General features: G+C 36.9%; 2 protein-coding genes across 2 annotated transcripts in view; one reads left to right on the top strand and one right to left on the bottom strand.

Annotated features, from left to right (window-relative positions):
* The window catches only part of ccr6b (chemokine (C-C motif) receptor 6b), a 6,766-nt gene extending 3,620 nt beyond the window's left edge, over positions 1 to 3,146 (bottom strand). Inside the window, exon 1 of the mRNA XM_008399633.2 lies at positions 3,010 to 3,146. The gene's annotated coding sequence lies outside the window, so the exon portion shown is untranslated. The remainder of the gene's footprint in view (positions 1 to 3,009) is intronic.
* A 4,350-nt stretch (positions 3,147 to 7,496) lies between these two features.
* Positions 7,497 to 21,782, top strand: part of crybg1a (crystallin beta-gamma domain containing 1a) — a 39,185-nt gene continuing 24,899 nt past the window's right edge. Inside the window, exons 1-2 of the mRNA XM_008399634.2 lie at positions 7,497 to 7,846; positions 20,700 to 20,832. Coding sequence (XP_008397856.1) covers positions 7,554 to 7,846; positions 20,700 to 20,832 — 426 coding nt within the window. The 5' untranslated portion in view covers positions 7,497 to 7,553. The remainder of the gene's footprint in view (positions 7,847 to 20,699; positions 20,833 to 21,782) is intronic.

The raw sequence follows: 21,782 nt of genomic DNA on the forward strand, positions 1-21,782 counted from the left end.
TATATATATATATACTACTGTTTTATAGTCTGATTTATAACCAAAATAGAGATAGCAATGTGAAACCTACTGTTTTCAATGTCAGGTATTGGGTATATTTTGTGCCTTTATTATAAATTATTATGGCTTTCTGCATAAAATAAACTCTTAACATATATCTCTCCGTGTCTAACATACATTTCATGTATCTAGGCATGTTGCGATAAACGATAAATCAATTAATCGCACGATAAATTAAACCTATCGACCTCATTTTAATTATCGGCTTTATCGTCTCCTCCTGCCTTTTTTCTTTCTGTTGATGACACTGATAGAAAAAAGGCTCAGCTCCGATGCTCTGCACAGACCCTCCCTTCCTATTTCCTTAGTGTAATGTCCAGCGCACACACGACAAGAGTTGTCGGCCGACTGTCGGCCCATTTTCAAAACCTGAGAGACACAATAGCCGACAGAAATCCTAGGTATAACGGTTTGATCGGGTTCGTTGTGCCGTGTGGTGTCCAACCACATCGGCACAAAATAATGTCTACAAGTCCAGTTAACCAATTTTAAAATCAGGCATTAATCAATGCTTTACTAGAATCTCCCTGTGATGCATGTGGCTAAAGTCAGCATAAAGTCCTGACTGAATGAAAATCATTATAACCTATTTATGTCACGTTAACGAAGAACAGCTGAAAASTTACSGGGTTTATCAACTGCGGTAGCAATTTGGCTCCAACTCCTCACCTTGTCATTTCTATATTCTTTGTACAAAATGTTGAATAAATATTAATGTTGTTTCTACATATCATCTCCAATGTCCGCTGGACTTCGGGTTGCGCCGTGTCAGCTGAGCGTCGCTCCTTCACCCTGCACCCTGACGTTCCTTCCCTCGGGGGAGGGGGGTGCCGATCTATGTTTTCGCATCCACCTGAATAATGTGTAGTTGCGCCACTGGACAGGTCTACGTGTATCTATGTAATATATGAGTTAGTCTTTTTAAAATAAATGAAAACAAATATTTTCAGTGGCATAATTTATTCACATTCACCTATCTTTGATCTCATCCATTTCTAACTCTGATCACGCTTCTTGTTTAAATCGTTGTTAAATATATTTTGAATTGCAAAATCAAATTATATTTTCAATATGGAAACCAAAACCTATTTTATGTATTTTACTATTATATGGGATGGCTTTCAATTCTACCTATATGTTATGTACTTTTCAGGCACTCAATCAAGTAAGTATTTTTGGTAACACTTTATTGAAGAGGTGTGCATAAGACTGATATGACACTGTCATAAACATGACATAACATCTGTCATGAACATAAAGAAGTCTTTATGAATGTTGACAGTTGTCATGAAGTGTCATTTGGTAAATAATGACACTTTTAATGCAAAGTTGCTCTAAAAGTTGCGTTAAAAGTCCATTAAAAGTGCCAACTTTGCATGATTTTGTAAATAATGACAATTTAATGCAAAGTCGGCATTTTTAATCTACTTTTAATTCAACATTTAGAGCAACTTTGCATTAAAAGTGTGATTATTTACCGAATGACACTTCATGAAAACTGTCATAAACATTCATAAAGACTTCTTTATGTTCATGACAGGTGTTATGTCATGTTTATGACAGTGTCACGTCAGTCTTATGCAAACCCCTTCAAAGTGTTAACATATTTTTCTCCAGTTAAGATTTTTTTTCAATTTCTTTTTCTTTTTAACCTTTTTTTTTCTTTCTTTTCTTTTTAAAAAAATCTCTTTGTCTTTCTGTTTATTCACTGTCACATGCTGTTTTTATTTTAATTATGTAAAGCACTTTGAAATGCCTTGCTGCTGAAATGTGCTATACAAATAAAATTTGATTGATTGATTATAAAAATGCTGTGTATATCAAAATTGAAATTTGACTTTGTAAATTGAACCCTTTGGACTGTCTTTGTGAAAGGAAGTGTTTAGGCAGGCCGAATGTCTGCCACGGGAGACTCAAGGATTTCTCAAAAACGTGAAAAACTCCATGCAACACTTTAGGTATGTTTTGATGAGGTAATAATAATTTAACATGATATAAAGTTCAAAATAGTCAATTTTACATAGTAACCACCTGCATGTCTGACTGGATGTCTATGTCATGAAGTATATAGAATTTTTTGTACCATTCTTCTATCTCCAAACTTTTTCCTGTGCATTATTTTGATGTGTCATCACCTTTTAGCAAACAATCAATTTAACTGAAAGATGCAAATGATCCAATATATATTATGGTTTTATTTTCTGTATTGTAAGAAAATGGGTGTGTGAGATTTTTAGAGCTACTCTCACCTGAGTGATTGCCAGGGATTTTCTCGCACAAAATCTTTTGTTGCAGTTCTAATTTACCAAATGAAAATCAATAAAGGTATCACTGATGCAGCCAGTGGGTTATTGCAGTTTTAAATTAAAAAATTCTTACTTGTTTTATTAGTAGCATGTGATTTTTTTCCCCCCCAATCATGTCTTGAGGCAGAGACCTGATAAAGTAAAGCATCTTCATGTCTCAGTTAACGCAACATAAAACATGGATTGCAGCAGAAAGCAGGTCTATGAAAATACATTTGTGTTTTTTTCTGAAACCGAAAAGGGAAGTATAGTCGTGTGTCTATGTTTGACAGATTACCAGATTTGATAATTTCAAGTTCTCCAAATGCTGTTTTTGACAAAACTGGCAGTTTTACTAAATGATTCCAGTTTTATTTCTTTAGCTCTTGTGGCTTTCCAAAATTTTACTCATAAGAAAAGCAAAACATAATACATTTTTAAAATGTGATGTTACGCAACAAGTTCCTGTACTTAAAACCTGCAAAACTATCCATTTGGTCAAACATGTTTACTTAAACCATCACTTATCAAATAAAATGTATTTAATAAACGTCACACCTCAACTTAAGTTACTTTAGTTAGCAAAATCATCAGAAAAACATGAACTAAAACGTTGAGCCCTGATTTTTAAAGTGAAAAGGTTTTGTTATTTGTGAGGACCTACCTTCTGAAATGGTGATGTTCAATGTTCAACTTTGTTGCCTCAAAGGAGTAAGAAAATGACAATGCAGGTGCAGAAACAGCTGCTGGTGAAGACAGTTTTCAGTCAAGAGTCGGTTTTATGCTAAAGAGCACAGAAACAGAAACAAAATCTTAAAAGCAAAAGAAGCAGAAGAAATCTTAAAAGCAGAAGAAGCTGAAGCTAAAACCACATTCTCACCTCCCCTGCTTCTGTCTGAAATACTTCACTGATTTGCACCTTTTCTTCTTTAACTCTAGCTGCTGCCCCAAACTGCACTGCTCTTATCTGATGGCTCCAATAACAAACCACAATTATGTCTTATTCTACACCCCCTGTCAGTATTTCCTGTGTGATTTTTATGTTTTTATTTTGTATCTTCTAAACAAACTTCAGTTTTCTAAAGTTTGCTTATTGTTACACAGATTACATTTGCCGTCCTCTCATAGGTACAGTTAAGAGGAACCTAAACGTTGTAATTTTTGAGAATTGTGAGAATAAAATTGGTTGAGATACGGTTGTGGAAACTGTGGCAAAGAGCTGCTGCCTCCTCTTGATCTCATTTTCAGTCTTTGAACGTGTTTTGCCATGTGCAAAAGCATGTTTCATTCTCTTCAGACCTCAAACCGCCGACTTGATTTGCACTAGATATTTTGTACATGAAAGTTAGTTTAATATTTTGACATTCTAATGCATTTCATTACTTATGAATATTTTTTTTATTTAGTTTATTTGGACAGTTTTGTTGAATCAGCTTGCGTCAGGCTAAGGAGTTAAAAGAAAAGCATGAAAAATTGATAAAATTATTGCTTTTGGAACAGCCAAGCTTATCTGTGTGCTATCTCATCCTGACCAGCAGATAGAGCTGTCATTTCAAGTATTTATGTCAAAGTTTTTCTGAAAGTAAGTAAGTAAGTAAATTTCTAGTGGGCCTGTTGACATTAAACCCCAGCAGATGTCTGTCACAATCCAAACACTCAAAAATGGTAAATGGTCTGTTCTTGTGTCGCGCCTTTCCTAGTCCAGACGACCCCAAACGCTTCACTACATTCAGTCATTCACACATTCAAGCACAGTCACCCACTGATGGTGGAAAGCCATATGTTTAATAAAGTGAAATGGCACAAGGAATAAATACTGAACTCAAAGGTATTTAGTAGAAGTCAGTCAGTAACAAGGCTTTTGTTTCTAATGACAATGACAAGAATATATTTTTCTGCAACTATGTAAAAATTCTGGTGGAGGTTTTACATAGTTATCCAAACGAGCTGTTTAATTCAAGCTGATATTTGGTTCTGACTTTAGATTTTCAATTGGACTCAAGTTGGGTGATTTACTCAACCATTTTACAAACTTTATTTTCTTTGTGATAAACTGAGACTTTTGTGGGGTTTGGCTTCGGATTATTATCTTGCTTGGGAAACCCCCCGCCCCCCAAAAAAACTTCTTATCTCTTTTTATTAATGTATTAAATGTTGCTCATTTTGACCATGAGAAAATAATCAGCCATTACTGCTGATTGACTCCTTTCACCATCATGTTGCCCTTTACATTTCCTGTATGTAGGTCTGTCATGATAACAAATTTTGCTGGACGATTAATTGTCTAAAAAATTATTGCGATAAACGATAACTTTGTTTCAAGACCTTTTGACACCTATTTAACGGAAATGACGTAATAATGCATGCAATTTCCTGCCATAGATAGGTACACTTTATTTTCAAAAGAACACATAACACTGGAACTGATAAACTAAACAAACAAAACAACCAAAAATAAAATGGATTCTCAGTCTCCATTAACAAAAAACATACTTGAATAAAAACTAAACAATATAAATCCAAAGTGGAAATAAATACTGCATTCAACCAAAAGAGTGCAGATTATGAAGTCTGTATACTTTAGTATAAGTCTGTATACTTCAGGTTGTATACCCTTCAGTAATCACTAGATTTAAATAGAGAAGATGGGCTCATCCGACTACCTAATGCAATAGTTTTTGCCCCTATTTTCCTTTATGACAATCTTAAATCTCTGGCCGATCTAAGATTGTCGCTTGTGGTTTCGTAACCGATCATCCTGTAGTTTGTGATGTGTTACTGTAGATCGTCGTGGCAGCTCCGATCTAAATCAGGGGTTTTCCCCGACTGGGAGCTTAGCGCTGAATGTGACAGGTAGCCAATCAGAAAGCGCGGATTCTCCTCCGCGCTTTCTGAGGGTAAATTACGGAGGGGAATCCCAAACAGCTGACATTGCGCAACACTAAGTCCAGCGGACATCGGATATGATATGTGGAAACAACATTAATATTTATTCAACATTTTGAGCAAAGAATATAGAAATGACAAGGTGAGGAGTTGGAGCCAAATTGCTACCGCAGTTGATAAACCCATAAGTTTTCAGCTGTTCTTCGTTAACGTGACATAAATAGGTTATAATGATTTTCATTCAGTCAGGACTTTACGCTGACTCTAGCCACATGCATCTCAGATTCTAGTAAAGCATTGAATAATGCCTGATTTTAAAATTAGTTAACTGGACTTGTAGCCATTATTTTGTGCCCAGATGGCTGGACACCACCTGACACGACCAACCCGATCAAACCGTTGTACCTAAGATTTGACCAAATGGGTCTCTCAGGTTTTGAAAATGGGCCGACAACTCGTGTAATGTGCGCTGAACATTACTAAGGAAATGAGGAAGGGAGGGTCAGTGAAGAGCACCGGAGCTGAGCCTTTTTTCTATCAGTGTCATCAACAGAAAGAAAAAAGGCAGGAAGAGACGATAAAGCCGATAATTAAAATGAGGTCGATAGGTTTAATTTATCGTGTGATTAATTGATTTATCGTTTATCGTGACAGGCCTACCTTTATGTTGTTTTTGGGGTGATATGCAGTGCTATTCATCATCAAAATATGGTTTGTGTAATTTGTAGACAAATCTCTACAAATGTTCTGCAGCATACTTTAAACAATTTTTTCCCTGTCCAATGAAGTCTCATATACGGAGAAGTTTCTGAGATATCTTCATTTTGATTTTCCTTGAAATAGGCATTCTTGTTAATTATATGTCTTTCTGGCATATAACTCACTGCAAGTAGTTCTTTGCTCTTGAACAACTCTTAGAAGCCATTTTGGGTATTTGATCAGAAGTCTTATAACAAACACCTGTTTGTTGCCAAAAAGTGAAGAAATGTATTTCCAGGTTTGGATTGTGGCCCCAATCAAACAACCAGAACTTGAGAAACACGTCTGTAATCAACACAGTTTCTATGTTTAACAGCAATAAGAATTTTTGTTCTTTAATCCATGAGGAGATTCTTCTGGCACAAAACCTTGGCAATTAAGCAACTGTTTATACATAACCAATTACAATATAGCCAACATGTTATAACACATGTTATGACATGTTGTATAGATATGAAGACGTATCCCATTGAACATTCAGTTATTGTAATCATTCTAATATGTTTTTCACATATTAGAATGAAAATATTAAGACAGCAAATGTCTCATGTATGCAATTTAAAATGAATCTTTCACATAAATTAACGTGTTTCTTCCTATAAAGACTTTATGGTTAGTCCGTTTATTTAAAAAAACGTATGCCAATTAGTCAATTATGTATTTCAGATGGAAATCAAGAGTGGAGAAGTTGCTCGATTTCCAGTGTGACGTTTCCACAACTGTTATGGTTTGAAGAGCTGTGTTATCTGCTATTGTGGTTTATGAAGTCCAAAGTCAGCATTTCCAGACACAATTGTATAACACTTCATGTGTAGGTCTGCTGATAGGTTTTATGGAGATGTTGCTGAGCTCATTTTCAGGTGAACTCATCAACTACATCGGCTGCACTAGAATATGTGGAGACACCAGAACCAGATGAGCTGAAGGCCACCGCAACCTGAGTTTCCTTGGCATCTCACAGATTTTTAGCCCACAATTGGGCACTGATTCTCAGAAAATGACTCAAAAGGTGTACTGAGTATAAATTCTGTAAGGTACATGGGCATGCTTTCTGAGAAGGAATAAATTAACCAAAAATAAACCCTTGAAATAAGTCACATTTTGCAAAATATGTTTATGCAAAGGATACATTTTGCATGTTCACTCAAAGTAATAAAATAATTAATTTTTTCAATAATATTCTAAGTTGTTAAGATGTGTCTTCAAATTATTTTGTAAGAAGGCGATCTCCTGCTTATCTGCGTCTCCTTCACACACACACAAAAATACAAATAAAATAAAATAAACAATTGGAATCCTGACAGTTATAAATAAATATCAGGCTAAATAAAATGCGATGGTGTTTGTACTGAAATCGGAAGTTGTGTCGCATCTTTTAATCTCCCCAGATACGGCTGCGCTTCTTCACCTGTTGGCGCGCGCCACTGGCTTTGTGGGCAGGTCCTTGGCGCTCGCGCCAACCCGCTCTGCAGGTTATCCCGGTGAGTCAGTCCCCCAGGTCGCTTTAAGACAAACTGCTCTCCTCATGTTTACACCTTCGTGCTGTCGGTCCCTGGCTGCACCATGAGCAAGTCCGGCACGCTGAAGGGTTTATTCAAACAAAAATCCACCGAGAAGGAGAACAAGGAGCTGAAACGCTCCGCGACCATCCACCGGGATGATCCGAGCTCTCTGCGACTCCACGACCCGGGCCCCGTCAGCCCCGGAGACGGCAGGACGCCTCCCCTGGATGGGGTCCTTAGTTCCCCGAAAGAAAAGAAACCAAAGCGGTTCTTGTCTCTGAGGCTCAAGAAGAAAAAGCGAAAGGATGAAGGGGGAGAAGCGTTCGAGGAACTGGACAGTTTCAGCAGCCGCATGTAAGCTGAAAACAGTTTATGACTTCATGATTAAATTAATTGTCAGGTGTTATGATTATTATTATTATTATTTTTTTTTTTTACTAAATACAGACCTGGGCACAGAAATCACAAATGATTTAATCAATTTGAATATGAAACACAGCTCACAATAAAACAAACTTTTTGCAATTCTTATAATTCATTAATATTCATGTTACGTTATTAAATATCAGTCTTTGTAGATATACTGCAAATCAGAAAATGATTGAGACATTTGTGATATAAGAGATAACATTTTTTTAACTATAGTTGTTAAAAGTGAGTGATAAACAAGGCTATTAGTTGCTGCTCATAGTTGTGACCATGATGCTGTATATTACTCTATATACTTTTAATAAATCATCACCTCATTATCATCCTCTTCATTAACGTTCTGCATGTAAATGATTCTAAACAGAAGTTGTAAAAACAGTGGAAAGTTCCCGAGTGGGTCCTGGCAGTCTATGTTGGAAAACGTTCCAAATAGTGAAGGAAGCGCCGCATCTAAAGCATCTCACTCAGAGTCTGTTTTCCCCCCTGGCAGTTTGTGGAATCGAAAAGCTTTGCCTTGGTGTTGAACTAGTTTGGTCACGCATCTTGTTGAGTCATTATATTTTAAAAATGTTGAAGTGGAGGGCCATGAAGGTGTCGTTTACATTCTGCATTTGTTGCAAGGTCAAAAAGTATCTGTCTTTTGAACTTGATAATGAATCAGCATTGACTTTGTGTCTGGTATGAGTCTTGTAGGCTTGTAGGACATAATTACTAAATACTGCTGACCTGATAATAGAGTCTTGAGGAATCCCACATGCAATCATTGTTTCATCGCACATGGGATTCCTTAGTGTTGCAGATCTGCCACATCAGATCTGAAGCTGTCGAGCACAGAACCATACAATTTTACCCACTTTTGTAATTTGTCATGATCAACTGCAGCACCAAGATCCAGATGGCACTGAGAATTTCAATCTTTATAGTTTTTGGGATCAACATAAAAATAAATAGCATCGACCAGCTGCTTAGCTTAGAAGTGGTCTGGATCCAGGAATATCTTCATCATCCTTGGCCGAGATCTTGGTCTTGCTTTTGTTGTCATGTTCAACTGTGTCGACACAAGCAACAACTGCAGATCATTGGAAAGAAAGAAAACCTGCTGCACAGGATGGGACACATTTCCTTATTCAGTTCAATTATATGTGACTCAGGCAGGATGGAAATGTGTCAGGTGATCTGGGTAAATACGACTAATGCAAGTGACAGGAGTGATAAAAACAACAACATATGCAAACAGGTCATATTCAGCCATGACATACTCACTTGGCTATTAACAAGAAAAACAAACTACAGAGTCAATTGTAGGACGGCTTATTCAGGTTGAAAGAACTCGACAGGATGTTTTTGACAAGGTATCTGTGTGGATTTACTTTCTTTTTTGTTCCAAATTCCCCTTAATCCAAAGAAATATGTTTGGTTTGTGATGCTTTTTAGAAATCCCATATGCAACAAAATATTTACAGACGCACATTTGTGAGGTCAAGGCCATATTTCAGTAGCATTAAAAGGTTTTAAACATTCCTCTTGCTTAGAGTTTGATTGTTTGATATTTGGAAGTGAAGCCAACATGAACTCAGTGGCTTCTTTCACTTCCTCCACTGCCATTCTAAAACAGTGCAGACAATTAATGCAATTGTTCAAAACTCCTCCCTCTGTTCACTAATTGGCCAGGTTGAAATTCAACTGGAGAAATCCCAGATGGAGCATTGAAGGGAGATGAGAATTGCATCAGAAGGACATGGACAGGCTATCAGATTAAAATTCCAATGTTTTAAATTATGTTAAATCTTGTAAAAAAAAAGTGATTTATATGAATAAAGTATTTCTTAGTCTCTTAAGGGGACTTCCAATATATTATATTCCAGGTTATATATTGGCTTTTAGGCCCATCCATAATCTAACACGCTTATCCTTTTAGGGTTGTGAGGGGGGCTGGTGCCTTTGTCCATCAGTCAATGGGCAAGAGGCGGGGTACATCATGGACAGGTTACCAGTCCATTGCAGGGTAGCACAGAGTTCACAAGGTGAATAACTACACACTCACTCATAAGTAAGGAGAATTTAGAAAGAACAAGTAAACTAACAGTCATGTTTTTGGACTTTGGGAAGAAGCTCGAGTACCAGGAGAGAACCCACGCATGCACAGGGAGAACATCATTCTCCATCAGATACAAATTGAGACCCTAGCTTAGCTGCTCCAGTCAGAGGCAATATTAGTGGCTCTGACTCGAAGCAAACTAATATTGCTTCTAGTGAGAAGCAACATTTTACTTAATTAAAAAGATTACTTTAAACCAGTAACTTAAAAGTTCACAAAAGACTGTGGAGTTACTCTGTTGTATAGCAATGCTACTCAGTTTGCAGAAAAAAACAAACAAACAATAAAAAAACATTAGCATGTGCAGTAAGGCATGGAATAGCACAGTCTGTTCAAACGACCTGATAAAAGTAAGGGATTGGCAGTGGTTCAGCGTTTGAGTGGTGATGCAGGCCTTCATTCACAGCTGAATATTGAAAACATCCTAAAGATCTCTGAAAGTTTTCAGTATGAAAACTTGCACAGTGTTTCAAAATGAGCCACTAGTAGATCAGATAATGCTGTCATGCTCTTCAGTTATGCTGTTGGTTTTTTAGGTGAGGGTGTGGAGGCTTAATGTTTGTATAAAGCTGAGCCTTTTAGGCAAACATCTCCTGTGGTCTCTCTGTATAACTGACCTAATAAATAATATTCCTTTTTTGCCATTCATATCTGTTTTGTTAATAATGCTAATCTTCTTGGAGATTATCTTTTTTTTCTTTTTTACTTCATTGAGCTCAAATCTGATCTTTCTGACTGTCTGGGTTACCAGGGGAAGATGTTATGAAAGATTTGCTGTAATCTCTCTCTTGAACTCTGGTCCTGTTAGTTTAGTTTAATCCATAAATTCTAAAAAAAATGACAATCGTGCTTTAGGGGAAATTTCCAACTATAAAACCTTTGTTTAATGGATGATGAATCACTGATTTGTCATTCAGAGCTGACAGACAACCTACATATGTTTTTAGGTGGGGAAACCTGTGCTGTGAGCTTCCTGGTGGACATAAAAAATAAGACAGAACAGTTAACACAAAGGAGATGTCAAACATGTCAAGAGTTTCTTGCCTTTTCCAATTATGTAACCAGTTTTGATTTGCTTGGGGTCATTGTTCCTTTTCAGCCAATATTCGTTTCAATTATCTACGAGCTGATTTTATGTGAATTTTATAGCTAATAGGTTATTCTCTATTTTAATTATGCTTTCAGTACTAGCATGTTTAGTTCAGCAGGCCCCAGCATGATGATACCACATCTATGCTTATATCTTCAGAAGGAATTTGGCTTGTGGAAATGCTTGAAGGTGTCGACTATGGAGTTTGACACGTCAAAGTGTTAGAAAAATGTGGCTTTATTAATATTGTCGATGTATAATTCAGCAATAGCGCTATATGTATGCGTTTTATCTTGCAGACTTTGAGCCTGCAAGTAAAACATTGACCCTTATAGACGATCCTAAAACTTTTACAGATAACCATCATCATCAAAGCTGTTTACTGTGTGATCGTTACATGCTGAAAAAAGAAAATTCAATGTAACTTATTAAAAGCCCAATACTAATCTAATGTTAATTCCCATGATAAATATATGTGAGCTAGAAGTAACATGGCTCCATACAGAGAAACGTTGGGTCAAAAACGTGAGCACATTAACTCATTAACTTCAGAGTTCATTCATCAAGACAAATGCTCTTTAACTCTTTCTAATTACTAACTGAAAACAAGACGGTTCCAGTGAAGCCTTTAATGCCACCATTCAGGTTTTGTTAGTTGTCTTCGAACTATGCTGTATGCAAGACATTGTTTAACTCATTTCTAAGGTTGACGAATGAGGAATCACTTAATGTTACTTTTTTGCCCTCTCATCGTCTGTGCATGCAATTGCAGTTGAAGGGATTTGAGAGATCAGCAATGATCTGCCCAAACTAATGCTTATAAATATTTGTATTTTATAAACTACATCTTTTTCCCCCTTTGTTCTTGTGAGGAACAATTTCTTAACAAATGAGCCAACATAGTGTTGCCTTGTGCCAAAAAAGAAAAACAGATCAACAAATATCAAATCCACAAAAGCAGACTGGAAGGCTGGATTAAAAAGGCTCAGGCCATATTTGAATGTGTGTGTGTACAACATGACCTCCGAAGCTTTTGACTGTTGGACCTTAGCCTTTGTTGTATACACACACCTGTTCACACATACTTATCATATTCAAACATTAAAAAAAAAAAATCCACAGATGTAACTATATGTATAGGATATTTTACACAGGACATTTAGTTAACGCACACAATAGTCATTGTTTTTGGTTTTTTTACACACTAAAGTACAGGTTCGGTATGTCATTTGAAGGAGTACAAGTAATTTTGTCCAGAAAATATGTGAAGTACAGCTACCACAATTCATTTTCACCTGTTTGTTTTTCAACACCATTTTGTGTTAAGGATGTCTTGTTTGTGTTTGGTGAAAACAGTGCTCTTTCATTGGTTAATGCTTACATGTTTCACAGTGACGCAGACCTGTTTTTAGTTACTGTGTGTTCTGCTGAACACGTTTTAGATAATTGAAATCTTTTTCAACGATGCTTTGAGGTTTATTTACAAGAGTTTGTTAGAGCTGTGGAAGGGCTTTACAAAGAAAATTGTAGCAGCTTCTTAAATTTGTATCTCTGTGAAGAATTTATAAACAATAACTCCATGTAAAATAGCCTACTATTAAAGCAAGTCCATCCTAAAATCGAACTGAAAGATACTAAAAGAAGTCTTGATGCTGTTGATATTAAAATGCATGTAAGTCCAAGAGATCTGCAAGTGGGATTTAAATAGTTGTTTAATTATTTCGTGACATGCAGATAATGACAACCAAGCATCATTTTGTAAATCCAGGCAGAGGTATCATGGTTTGGGGTTGGTTTGCTGCAGCTCAACCTCATAAAAACCACCGTGATTGATAGCATGGATCAGTGTCCTTTGGAAAAAACAAAAGACAATTCACTAAAAAAATAAAAAATAGCAGAAGTAGAGCTGGACAGCTGCAAGTAGAGCACATTTTTTTCTTCTATATAGCCCAAATTGTAATCTGCAGATCAGACTGTGAAAATAATCGAATGGAAATAAATCCCACGTTGGACTTTTTTTTCTCAGAGACAGGAATGTACATAAATCTGTTTGCCATTCCCTAATTCTCACACATCAACAGATCTTTCATTCCCTAAAGCAGCTCCAGTTAATCCACAACCCAATTTCTTGTGTTTTTTTGGCAGTAAACCAACACATTTTTAAAAAACTGTCTTACATATCAGCCCACTGGAGTTTGTTTCTTGAGCAGGAGAAAAACCCTTAGGCATTGCAGATACTACCTCATTTCTAAAAAGGTCTTATGACTTTATGAAACTTTTTTATTTTCTGAGGAAGTTAGGTAGATGGTCCAGGTGTTCTAGAAAAAGTCTAGCTAAAGTATTGCTAATTTCTCTGTTCTTACTGACCAGGAACATAAGGTCAGAGCGACAATTTCCTGCAGAAGGTGAAAACAAATCACTTGAAAACGTGCCTGTCGCTCCAGGGACAGGCCAGAGATTGTGCAACGTAGTGAATGCTTTACAGTGAGATGCTTTGTTTTTTGAAACCTTAAACAGGTTTCAAGGTAAAAAAAAATTCCTCCAGCAGAAATTGCCTCCTGAAAAACTGTATTCAGAGCTTTCACATTGTGTTCAGTCTTCATAATGTCCCATAAGTATTGACTTGTTGTGACATAAAACTACTTGCCTGGAACACTGTGTGCTAAATAGTAAAAAATAATTTAACAAAGCCTCCAAGCAGATAAATTGCCTTAATAAACAAGGTACTCGAATCATTCAATAAATCATTGCAGCCTTACTTATAATAAACCAAAGCATGGATGTACTAAAGCTTTCTTCAGCTTAACAGAAACAAAACTGAAGTTATTATCTTACACTCACAGAAACCGAGCTCAATGCAGCTCTTATAAACATTATCATTTTGTCTAGGTTTAGATTTAGATTTGCATGATATTTGATTATTTTTAAATACAGCATAAGGTTTAGGGGATCAATAACCAACTTCACCTGTTTGATTGTGAGGAGTGCTTACACAGTCTGGAAATGTATAGAAGTGGATGAAACTTGATTGAAGTATTTTCCAGGTCTGGATAAGTTTGGATATCACCTTATCTAAATGCTATGTGTTTGCTTCTTCACGTTTTCCCTAATGTCTCTGCTTCTTTTCTTCAGTCTGTCCTCACTCAATTGGTTTGTTGTCGTTCTTTCCTTCGTTCCTTTTCTCCTTCCTTAGTTTGCTCCTTAATTGAGCCCCTCCTTTTTCCACATCATTGGTTTCATTCGCACCCTTTTGTCCTCCCTTCATAAAAAATCTTCTAATTAATATCTATGGTTGTTTTCTTATCCAGACACCAACTGGTTGAAAACATGTTTAAACAGTTCAAGGAAACAATATGTTTTAATTCAGTGTAATTGCTGTCAGCTGATAAAACAAGTCCATCCACACCACCTCCCGGACTGCCTGTGTCACTTTCCTACATCAACAGGAAAGGTTATTACTCAGCGTTGAAACATTTTAAACCTTCAAAAATGTGAAAATGAAAATGCCTGTGTGCAGAAAGTGGGGAAATTGGACAAGGAAACTTCTTTTAATCTCATCAAATGAGAGATTTGACAAAGGAAACTTTTGTGTCTGACAGGTAGGTTGGAGGAAGTTACTCTGCCTTAGCCGGAATTTCTTGTAACCTTTTTCTGCATTCTCTCAGCTGAGACCAAAAGGTTCAGTGAGCACAATAAGGGTGGTCTGTAAATTCTCAATAATAGTTTGAAGCAGAGTATGCTCATGAATATATGATAAACTGATTGTCAGTTTGAGTAAAATCCCTTAAAACTACTCATAGACAAGAGGAGATCACTAAATGACTATTCGCCATAGAATTCTTTATAGATCAGTGAAACATCATTTCATTCTTGCTGTTTCTGCCACTGTTTGAATGATGCAAAGCAAAGTTTTGCAGACGACTCCTGTTCTCCAGGTTTGGGAAGTCTGACCTGTCAGTACAAGTCTTAGCCGGTTCTGGTTTATCCTTTAGAATATAATCACCAACATCTCTTAAATTCTTATTGTGCACATCTCACTGTGAATGACCATTAACCAGCATTTGTATTAGAAGTTGTGAACATTTTAAAACATGTCTTGTGAAATAACAGCCACTGTAAAACAAAGTATTACTTATAAGAAACAAAAAAAGTGTTTGGAACAGACTTTATTTAGCATTCTATATTGGCAGTAGTGACTTTAAAGTGTAAACTGTCTTCATATGAAAGTGCAGATTCTTATTTAACATGTAAGATTTTCGAAAAGCTGCCAAAGGTATTCAAGGTCATAAATTTTTTTTTAAACATAATTATTACGACTACATTATAAGTATCTGTGGTTGATGCATTCAATCTTTATTTAATAGCATTGACCACAGTTGTGTAAATTACTTGCATATATTTGTCATTTTTAGCATAAATCACATATTTTTGTTTTGCATTTTGTTGCTTGCAGTCAGTGTTTGCATCTTGAACACCGCTTCAGTTTCACAGATTTTGTAGTTGTTAACAATTTCATTAAAAAGTATATTTTTTATGCCAGTTATGAATTAATGAGCTTAAAGCTGAGAGATTTTTGTATTGCTTTATCAACAAATAAAAGAGGCTTAGAAGAATTGGAACAAAAGACAAAAATAGAAAATCACAGTAAAGGAGTTTATCTGTGCTTCCTAGGAGTTTCTTTGTTCATGTGGTATTGTGCAAACTCCCTCACTTCCCAAGGGTGATTGTAAACATGACATACAGCGTGCCTCCGCAGCACCTGACGTTCTGCAGGATGCAGAGCAGACACTCGTCTCCATGCAGACCAGTTCAGGAGAGGTCGCTGGAACTTGAGCGGACAAATGCTTGGATGCTTTTGCAAACATCTTGGCTTGTTTTGCACTGCGCTCCCTGGTTGCGGTTATTGGTCCAGATGGGAGCGTAACGGCTGCAGCCTACTGGTTGTTGCAGAACCGCCCTCTCTCTCTGGCAAACAGAGCCCTGTAGCAGTCCTTACCGCCGCTCCCTTATGCATCGCCAGGCGCTCTTATGAACAGCAGCTGTTTTCGACTCGCAGTAGAAATCCTTGCAAGGATTATTACTTAACATTTATTTGTGTCGTTGTGTTGCATCAAGCTTGTCTGTGGAGTAAATGTTAGAAAACAAAGTGGCAGATTCTGCCTTTTGCTACATCTCATCCCAGTGTTGAGCAATTTGACCTTGGAGAAAGAATTAACAACAAGCAGAAGTCCAGCCTTTGTTTTGTCTCAGCTTGCATCTTGCTGTGCGCAGCACTGAGTGTGGTTTGGTTTCTTATGATTTCTTGAAACATTCTAACGTCTATCTACAGCTCCCAGTGACTCATTGAGCCTCTGGTCTACCAAAGAGAGTCTGAGTCACTGGTTGAATCTCTTCCATCCCTTGTTTGAGTTTATACAGTGGCTGCAGCAGGTTTACTGAGCTTACTGCAATCGTTTTTGACTAATTTCACCTATTTGACTCATAAGAAATGAAGGCTGATCATTTCCTTTGCATCAACTTGTTTGATAATTTTTTATTTTTTTTTTAAAATCGATGTAGAGGAATCTGGGTGAATTGTGTTGGTTCTGTGAAAGGCTAGAAGAGGGTCAGATCTGAAACATTTCAAGGTCATGTTAGTTTATTTTCTGTGCTGGTCTCCTCCTTTCTCAGATGGTGGGAGGGAAGAATGCAGCTTTGTCCTCAGATACACGGTTTTATAAGTTCACAGAGGGGATGGCCGCTCCCATCAAAATTCATTCATTCAATTTGCATTAAATTCTTTTCTCTAAAGTTTCTTATCAGTTTACAGTAACACAACATTAGCTTTGATAAGATGATGCTATTTGTAATACTATTTGCTTCATTATAACTAGACTCATTTTTGTATGCTCAACATATATTTTTTGTAAGTTGTTTGTGAACAACACAAAAAAGGCAATTTCAGTGCTTTAGAATAATCTAGGATAGGTCAAATTATTTCACATCGATGACAGAGAATGCCTTGCGAAACATGATTTGTGAAATCTTGACTTAAGATTTCTACTTTTGTGAAGAAAGCATTGTTCTTGTGAACCCAGTGTCATTTGTCATTTCATTTCCTGAGCTGATTGTATCGCTACACAGCTATCCTTCACTACCCTTTTAATTAGATCAAACCTGTGAAAGATATATGGTTGAGGAATTGTCCGTTGCCATGGCGTATTAGGGACTTAGAAGCAAACGTTCCTCATTAAAAGTCTCCTTAAAACAGTGGAGCTTTGTCTGCAACTTAGGAGGTTCAGGCGTGTTGGAGCCGGTTTGTGCCTGCAGCCTGATAGACTGAGGTTGACATATTTCACACAAGTCATCCCTTGGTTGAAAAATGCTGGAGGTTATTTTCAGGAGTTTCTGTGCAAAAAAGAAGCGTCAGTCACAATTCCTCTTAGCTGTGTTTTAAAGTTGACATCCGGTTCTCAGCTACAGATACCTGCATATTTTTCCACCCCCTTTACAGACTCAATGGGATGATTGTTGATGATTGGTTGTCAGAAAACATCAACTACTTTTCCAACAATCAGTGAACATTCATTTATTCCATTTTGTTTATTGATTTCTCTGTTTGTTTGTCCAGTTGTTTCTTAATTGCCTCATTGTTTTTCCATCCTTTGGTCTTCTCGTCTACATGTTTGCTCATTGGTTACTACCTGTCTTTTCTTTTTCTGAGCAGTTAAGACTTTTTTTGTTGTAAATTCAATGGGAACTCTTTTAGTTGTCATTTGATGACCTAAAACGATTTGAGAAATCTAGAAGTTTTATTCTGTAAAAGGAAGAAAATTATAAATGAAGGAACCCTGCAGGATCTATGTGATGACAAGTTGGAATACAAAGTAAATCAGTTATCAGGTAATAGGTATTTTGGTAATGTATAAACTTATCTTTTATGTAGCTTATTATTATTATTATTATTATTATTATTATTATTATTATTATTATTATTATTATTATTATTATTATTATTATTATTATTATTATTATCTAGTCAGCTAATGTCTATTGATACGGATCATGGGTTTTTCAGTCATTTACATGTTCAAACTTAGCTCATAAACAAATCAAAAATAAAAACATGACAATGGAAGTAGCAAAAGAAAAGCAGTGTTTAACAGAAGTCAAATTTAAGATGCTTATGAAGCATCTGGGACTAGATTAATCGTGTTAAAATGAATTTAAATACTTATATTTCCTTTAGCTAATTCTCCATCATCATCATCAGAAGCGACGTCAAATGTATAAATATGTTAAAATGTCCATTAATTGTATCACTCGAGCTGTAAAATAAAAGAGTAGCGATGTTGTTTTGACATGTGGATTGACAGCGAGTTGTATGTAGATTTAACACAGACACAATTCTGATTTGGGAAAACACCAGGATGTCACAAGACGCAGCTGCACTTCTGCAGGGCATATCCATCCGCTGGTGCACTGAAGGCATGACAGCCAACAGCACACGATAAATCAGCTCTCATGCTGGAGGCACGGACGACAGGACTGTCTCACCTCAAGCAGGGTGACATCAGAGGACCGTGATGACAGTCGTGTACGAGCACGATCAGACTGTGGCGAAATATTCATTCTCTCACGACTGCATTCGATTAGAATTGACTAGTTGATACTTGCTTCACTGGAGAAAGATTAGTCACTTTTAAGAAACACAGGAAATCTGGAGGATTGTGCATTAAAGTGAAAAAAATAAGATTCAAATTTTATCAGGTGTTGTGAAAGTAAAAGGTGTCACTTTGCTCAGCTTGGTCAGGCTGAAAGCAGACAACAGGCATACAACAAAAGCTATATGATTATCAGACATAAAAAAAACTGGAAATAAAGTAAGAAGTGATTATTTTAAAGATTGATTAGTGGAAACTGTATTTTAAAAAGACTTGGAATAACCAGGTCCGTGAGTGACTGATGTGAAATCAGAGTGGAAAAAAGATATATAAATCAGTATTTTGTGCCTGTTGATGTTTTTTTTCCCCTCCGTCTTCTTGTAAGTTTAAAACACCACACCTTCTTACCTAATGTCTTAGTTCTAAGAAAAGCCTCGGGAAGAGACAGGAGCTGCACAGCTCGATCCTTTCCTGAAGTATTTTGGCATCAGTAACATTTAAAAATGTTGGTGAGGTCTGGATCATTCATGAACTAAAGTTTTATTAATAAGAATCATATGAGGTAATTGTGTGATTAGCAGCTTCTCTATTACATTTGCTGCTTCTGGAATAGGCCACACACAAAAAGAGGACATCTAAAGGAAGCAACTCTTGAAAACACAACAGAAGGCCAGCAACACCTTGCAAAAGTATTTATACTTTAAATTTTATCACTTTACAGCCACAAACCTCTATGCATTTGGGGGGAATACTTGAATTCTTTTGCAGCTAAGTTTTAAATCTTTTATTTTATTCCCCTTTTTCCTCCAGAAACAACAAAAAATAAACATCTGCACAGTCATGTGAATTCATAAATAAAAATACTGATACATGTTCGTATCAGTATGTACATCTTATCCAGGAAATCTGTGTCAGTAGGGAGAACATAAAAATATGATGGTAACAAGTAAGGCGTGGCATGCATGAAGGCATTCATGCAAGCCACATGTCTGCGAGCTCTCTACAACTTCCCTAGTCTTGCTCTCTTACACTTTATTTTACATGGTCTGTATTTAGGTTGAGCCACTACAAAGATTTATTAGTACTTTAGCAGTGTATTGAATATGTTTTAGGTCCGCGTTCAACAGATTACTGCTGTTGAGTGTCTGCCAGGGTTCTCTCTCAAAAGCTGTGATTCTCTGCCACCTTGTGGAGAAACACGGTATTGCAAAGATGTGGTACTGTGAATGAAGTAAACCTGCTACTACAATGCAACACGTTGCTCTGATGAAGTACCTTTGTATAATTAATGTGTGCAGTATTGTCTTAAATATCAACTGTGATGTGGACATTGTCAGATAAATCTGATCCCAGTTGAGCCTCTGCGTGTTGCGCTTCTTCTGCTGCCAGATAAAGTACGCTAAATGCTCCCTTGCAATGTTGAAATAAGCTGGAATGACTGCTAGGCTTTCAGCCTCGTTATGATTTGCGAAGCAAAAAAGTTGAGCTGCGGCAAAACCACTCCTCAAAAACAGAAGCACCTCCTAATACCCCACACCCGTACTACAATCCTCAGCAAAGCTCTAATTGCTCGGCAGGAGAGTGAACGGTGTCCATTTTCTGCCTCGGGTTTTGTGTGTGTTGTCAACTTTACACCGTGGTGTTAGGAAAACACAACAATTAGAGCTGTCAGTGCCTGAACACACTAAGCTGGAGGTGTTGTTTTTAAGGATTATTAGTTTCTGGGGACAGGCCACGGTCATGCTGCTTGTGGAGCTGAATAAATGTCGCATTTTGCATTAACTGATGCAAGAAGCACATTTTGAGCTATCCCAAAAGTCATGTTGAAAACATAAACTTAACTCTGTACAATGAGAGGGGAAACAAAAGCCAGTGACATAACATCCTTGTTTCTCGGTTCCCCGCCCCCCTCTCCTTCTCTGCCTGCTTCCTGCTTTACTCCACCAGGAGCTACGACCAGAGGAGCATTTCCACAGATATTGGGCCGGGATCCGAGTGTGACCCTCATTCTGAGTACTCCTCTCTGTACAACTTGGATATGAACGCTCCGTCCAGCCCCATGTCCCCCTCCAAACTCAAGGTGGGTTTTTACTACTTTTAAAGTTTACTCGGAAAGCTTAATGTCTGAGAGACTTGTGCAAAAGTGGATTTTGTCACAATGAGCTGGGAACTAGACATTTGTTTTTGAGAAATTTTGATTGCAAAAGGTTTTTTTTATATATTCGCATTTGGTGCCTGCACATATGTGCAAAAATAAGGTGGCTTTTCAGGGCGCTGAGGTCACTTGGACAACAAATTTATGCTTTTGTGTATGTTTAAAGACATTATATAAAAGGCACCTCAAACTAAGGCGTGCTTAGTAAGCTTGTGAGAACAATAAGAAAGGCTTGTTAGACTTTCAAAACCACATTAAAATTGTGTTCAACAAATTATAGAAAAATTTGGCTCCTCACACGCAAGATAGACATTCAATTCAGAGTGGCTCAGCCTATGTAAATAAAATGTTTAAGCATTATCAAATGCATATCTATTTGAGGCTTAAGTGGCTTACTTCTGCAATATACCTCCCTAATGATGCTTAGTCACTTAATTAGCAGCAGGAGCTGTTTTTCCTGAGGTGCTTTACTTCTAGACAGTAGCTGGCACATTTCAGCAACCCCCTGTTGATGGGAGAAATAACAATTTTGTTTCATCAACAAAGAAGGCATGAAAACTAATGTGTGAGGAAATTGAAAACCAAAGTCTCCTGATTATTTGGCCAGTTAGTCAGTAAATCCTAACAGATGTTCTAACAGAAATGCAATCATTATCTGGGATTGGAGACAATCAATAAAATGAAGAATATATATTCCCAACAATGAAGAATGTGGAAATGATGAAATATGTAAAAACATCTGTTAAATTTAATTCAATGACCCTTTCTGAATATCTAATGTCCATCCATCCATCCATCCATCCATCCATCCATCCATCCATCCATCCATCCATCCATCCATCCATCCATCCATCCATCCATCCATCCATCCATCC

Source organism: Poecilia reticulata, linkage group LG22 (assembly GCF_000633615.1).
Source record: "Poecilia reticulata strain Guanapo linkage group LG22, Guppy_female_1.0+MT, whole genome shotgun sequence".
Lineage (NCBI taxonomy): Eukaryota > Metazoa > Chordata > Actinopteri > Cyprinodontiformes > Poeciliidae > Poecilia > Poecilia reticulata.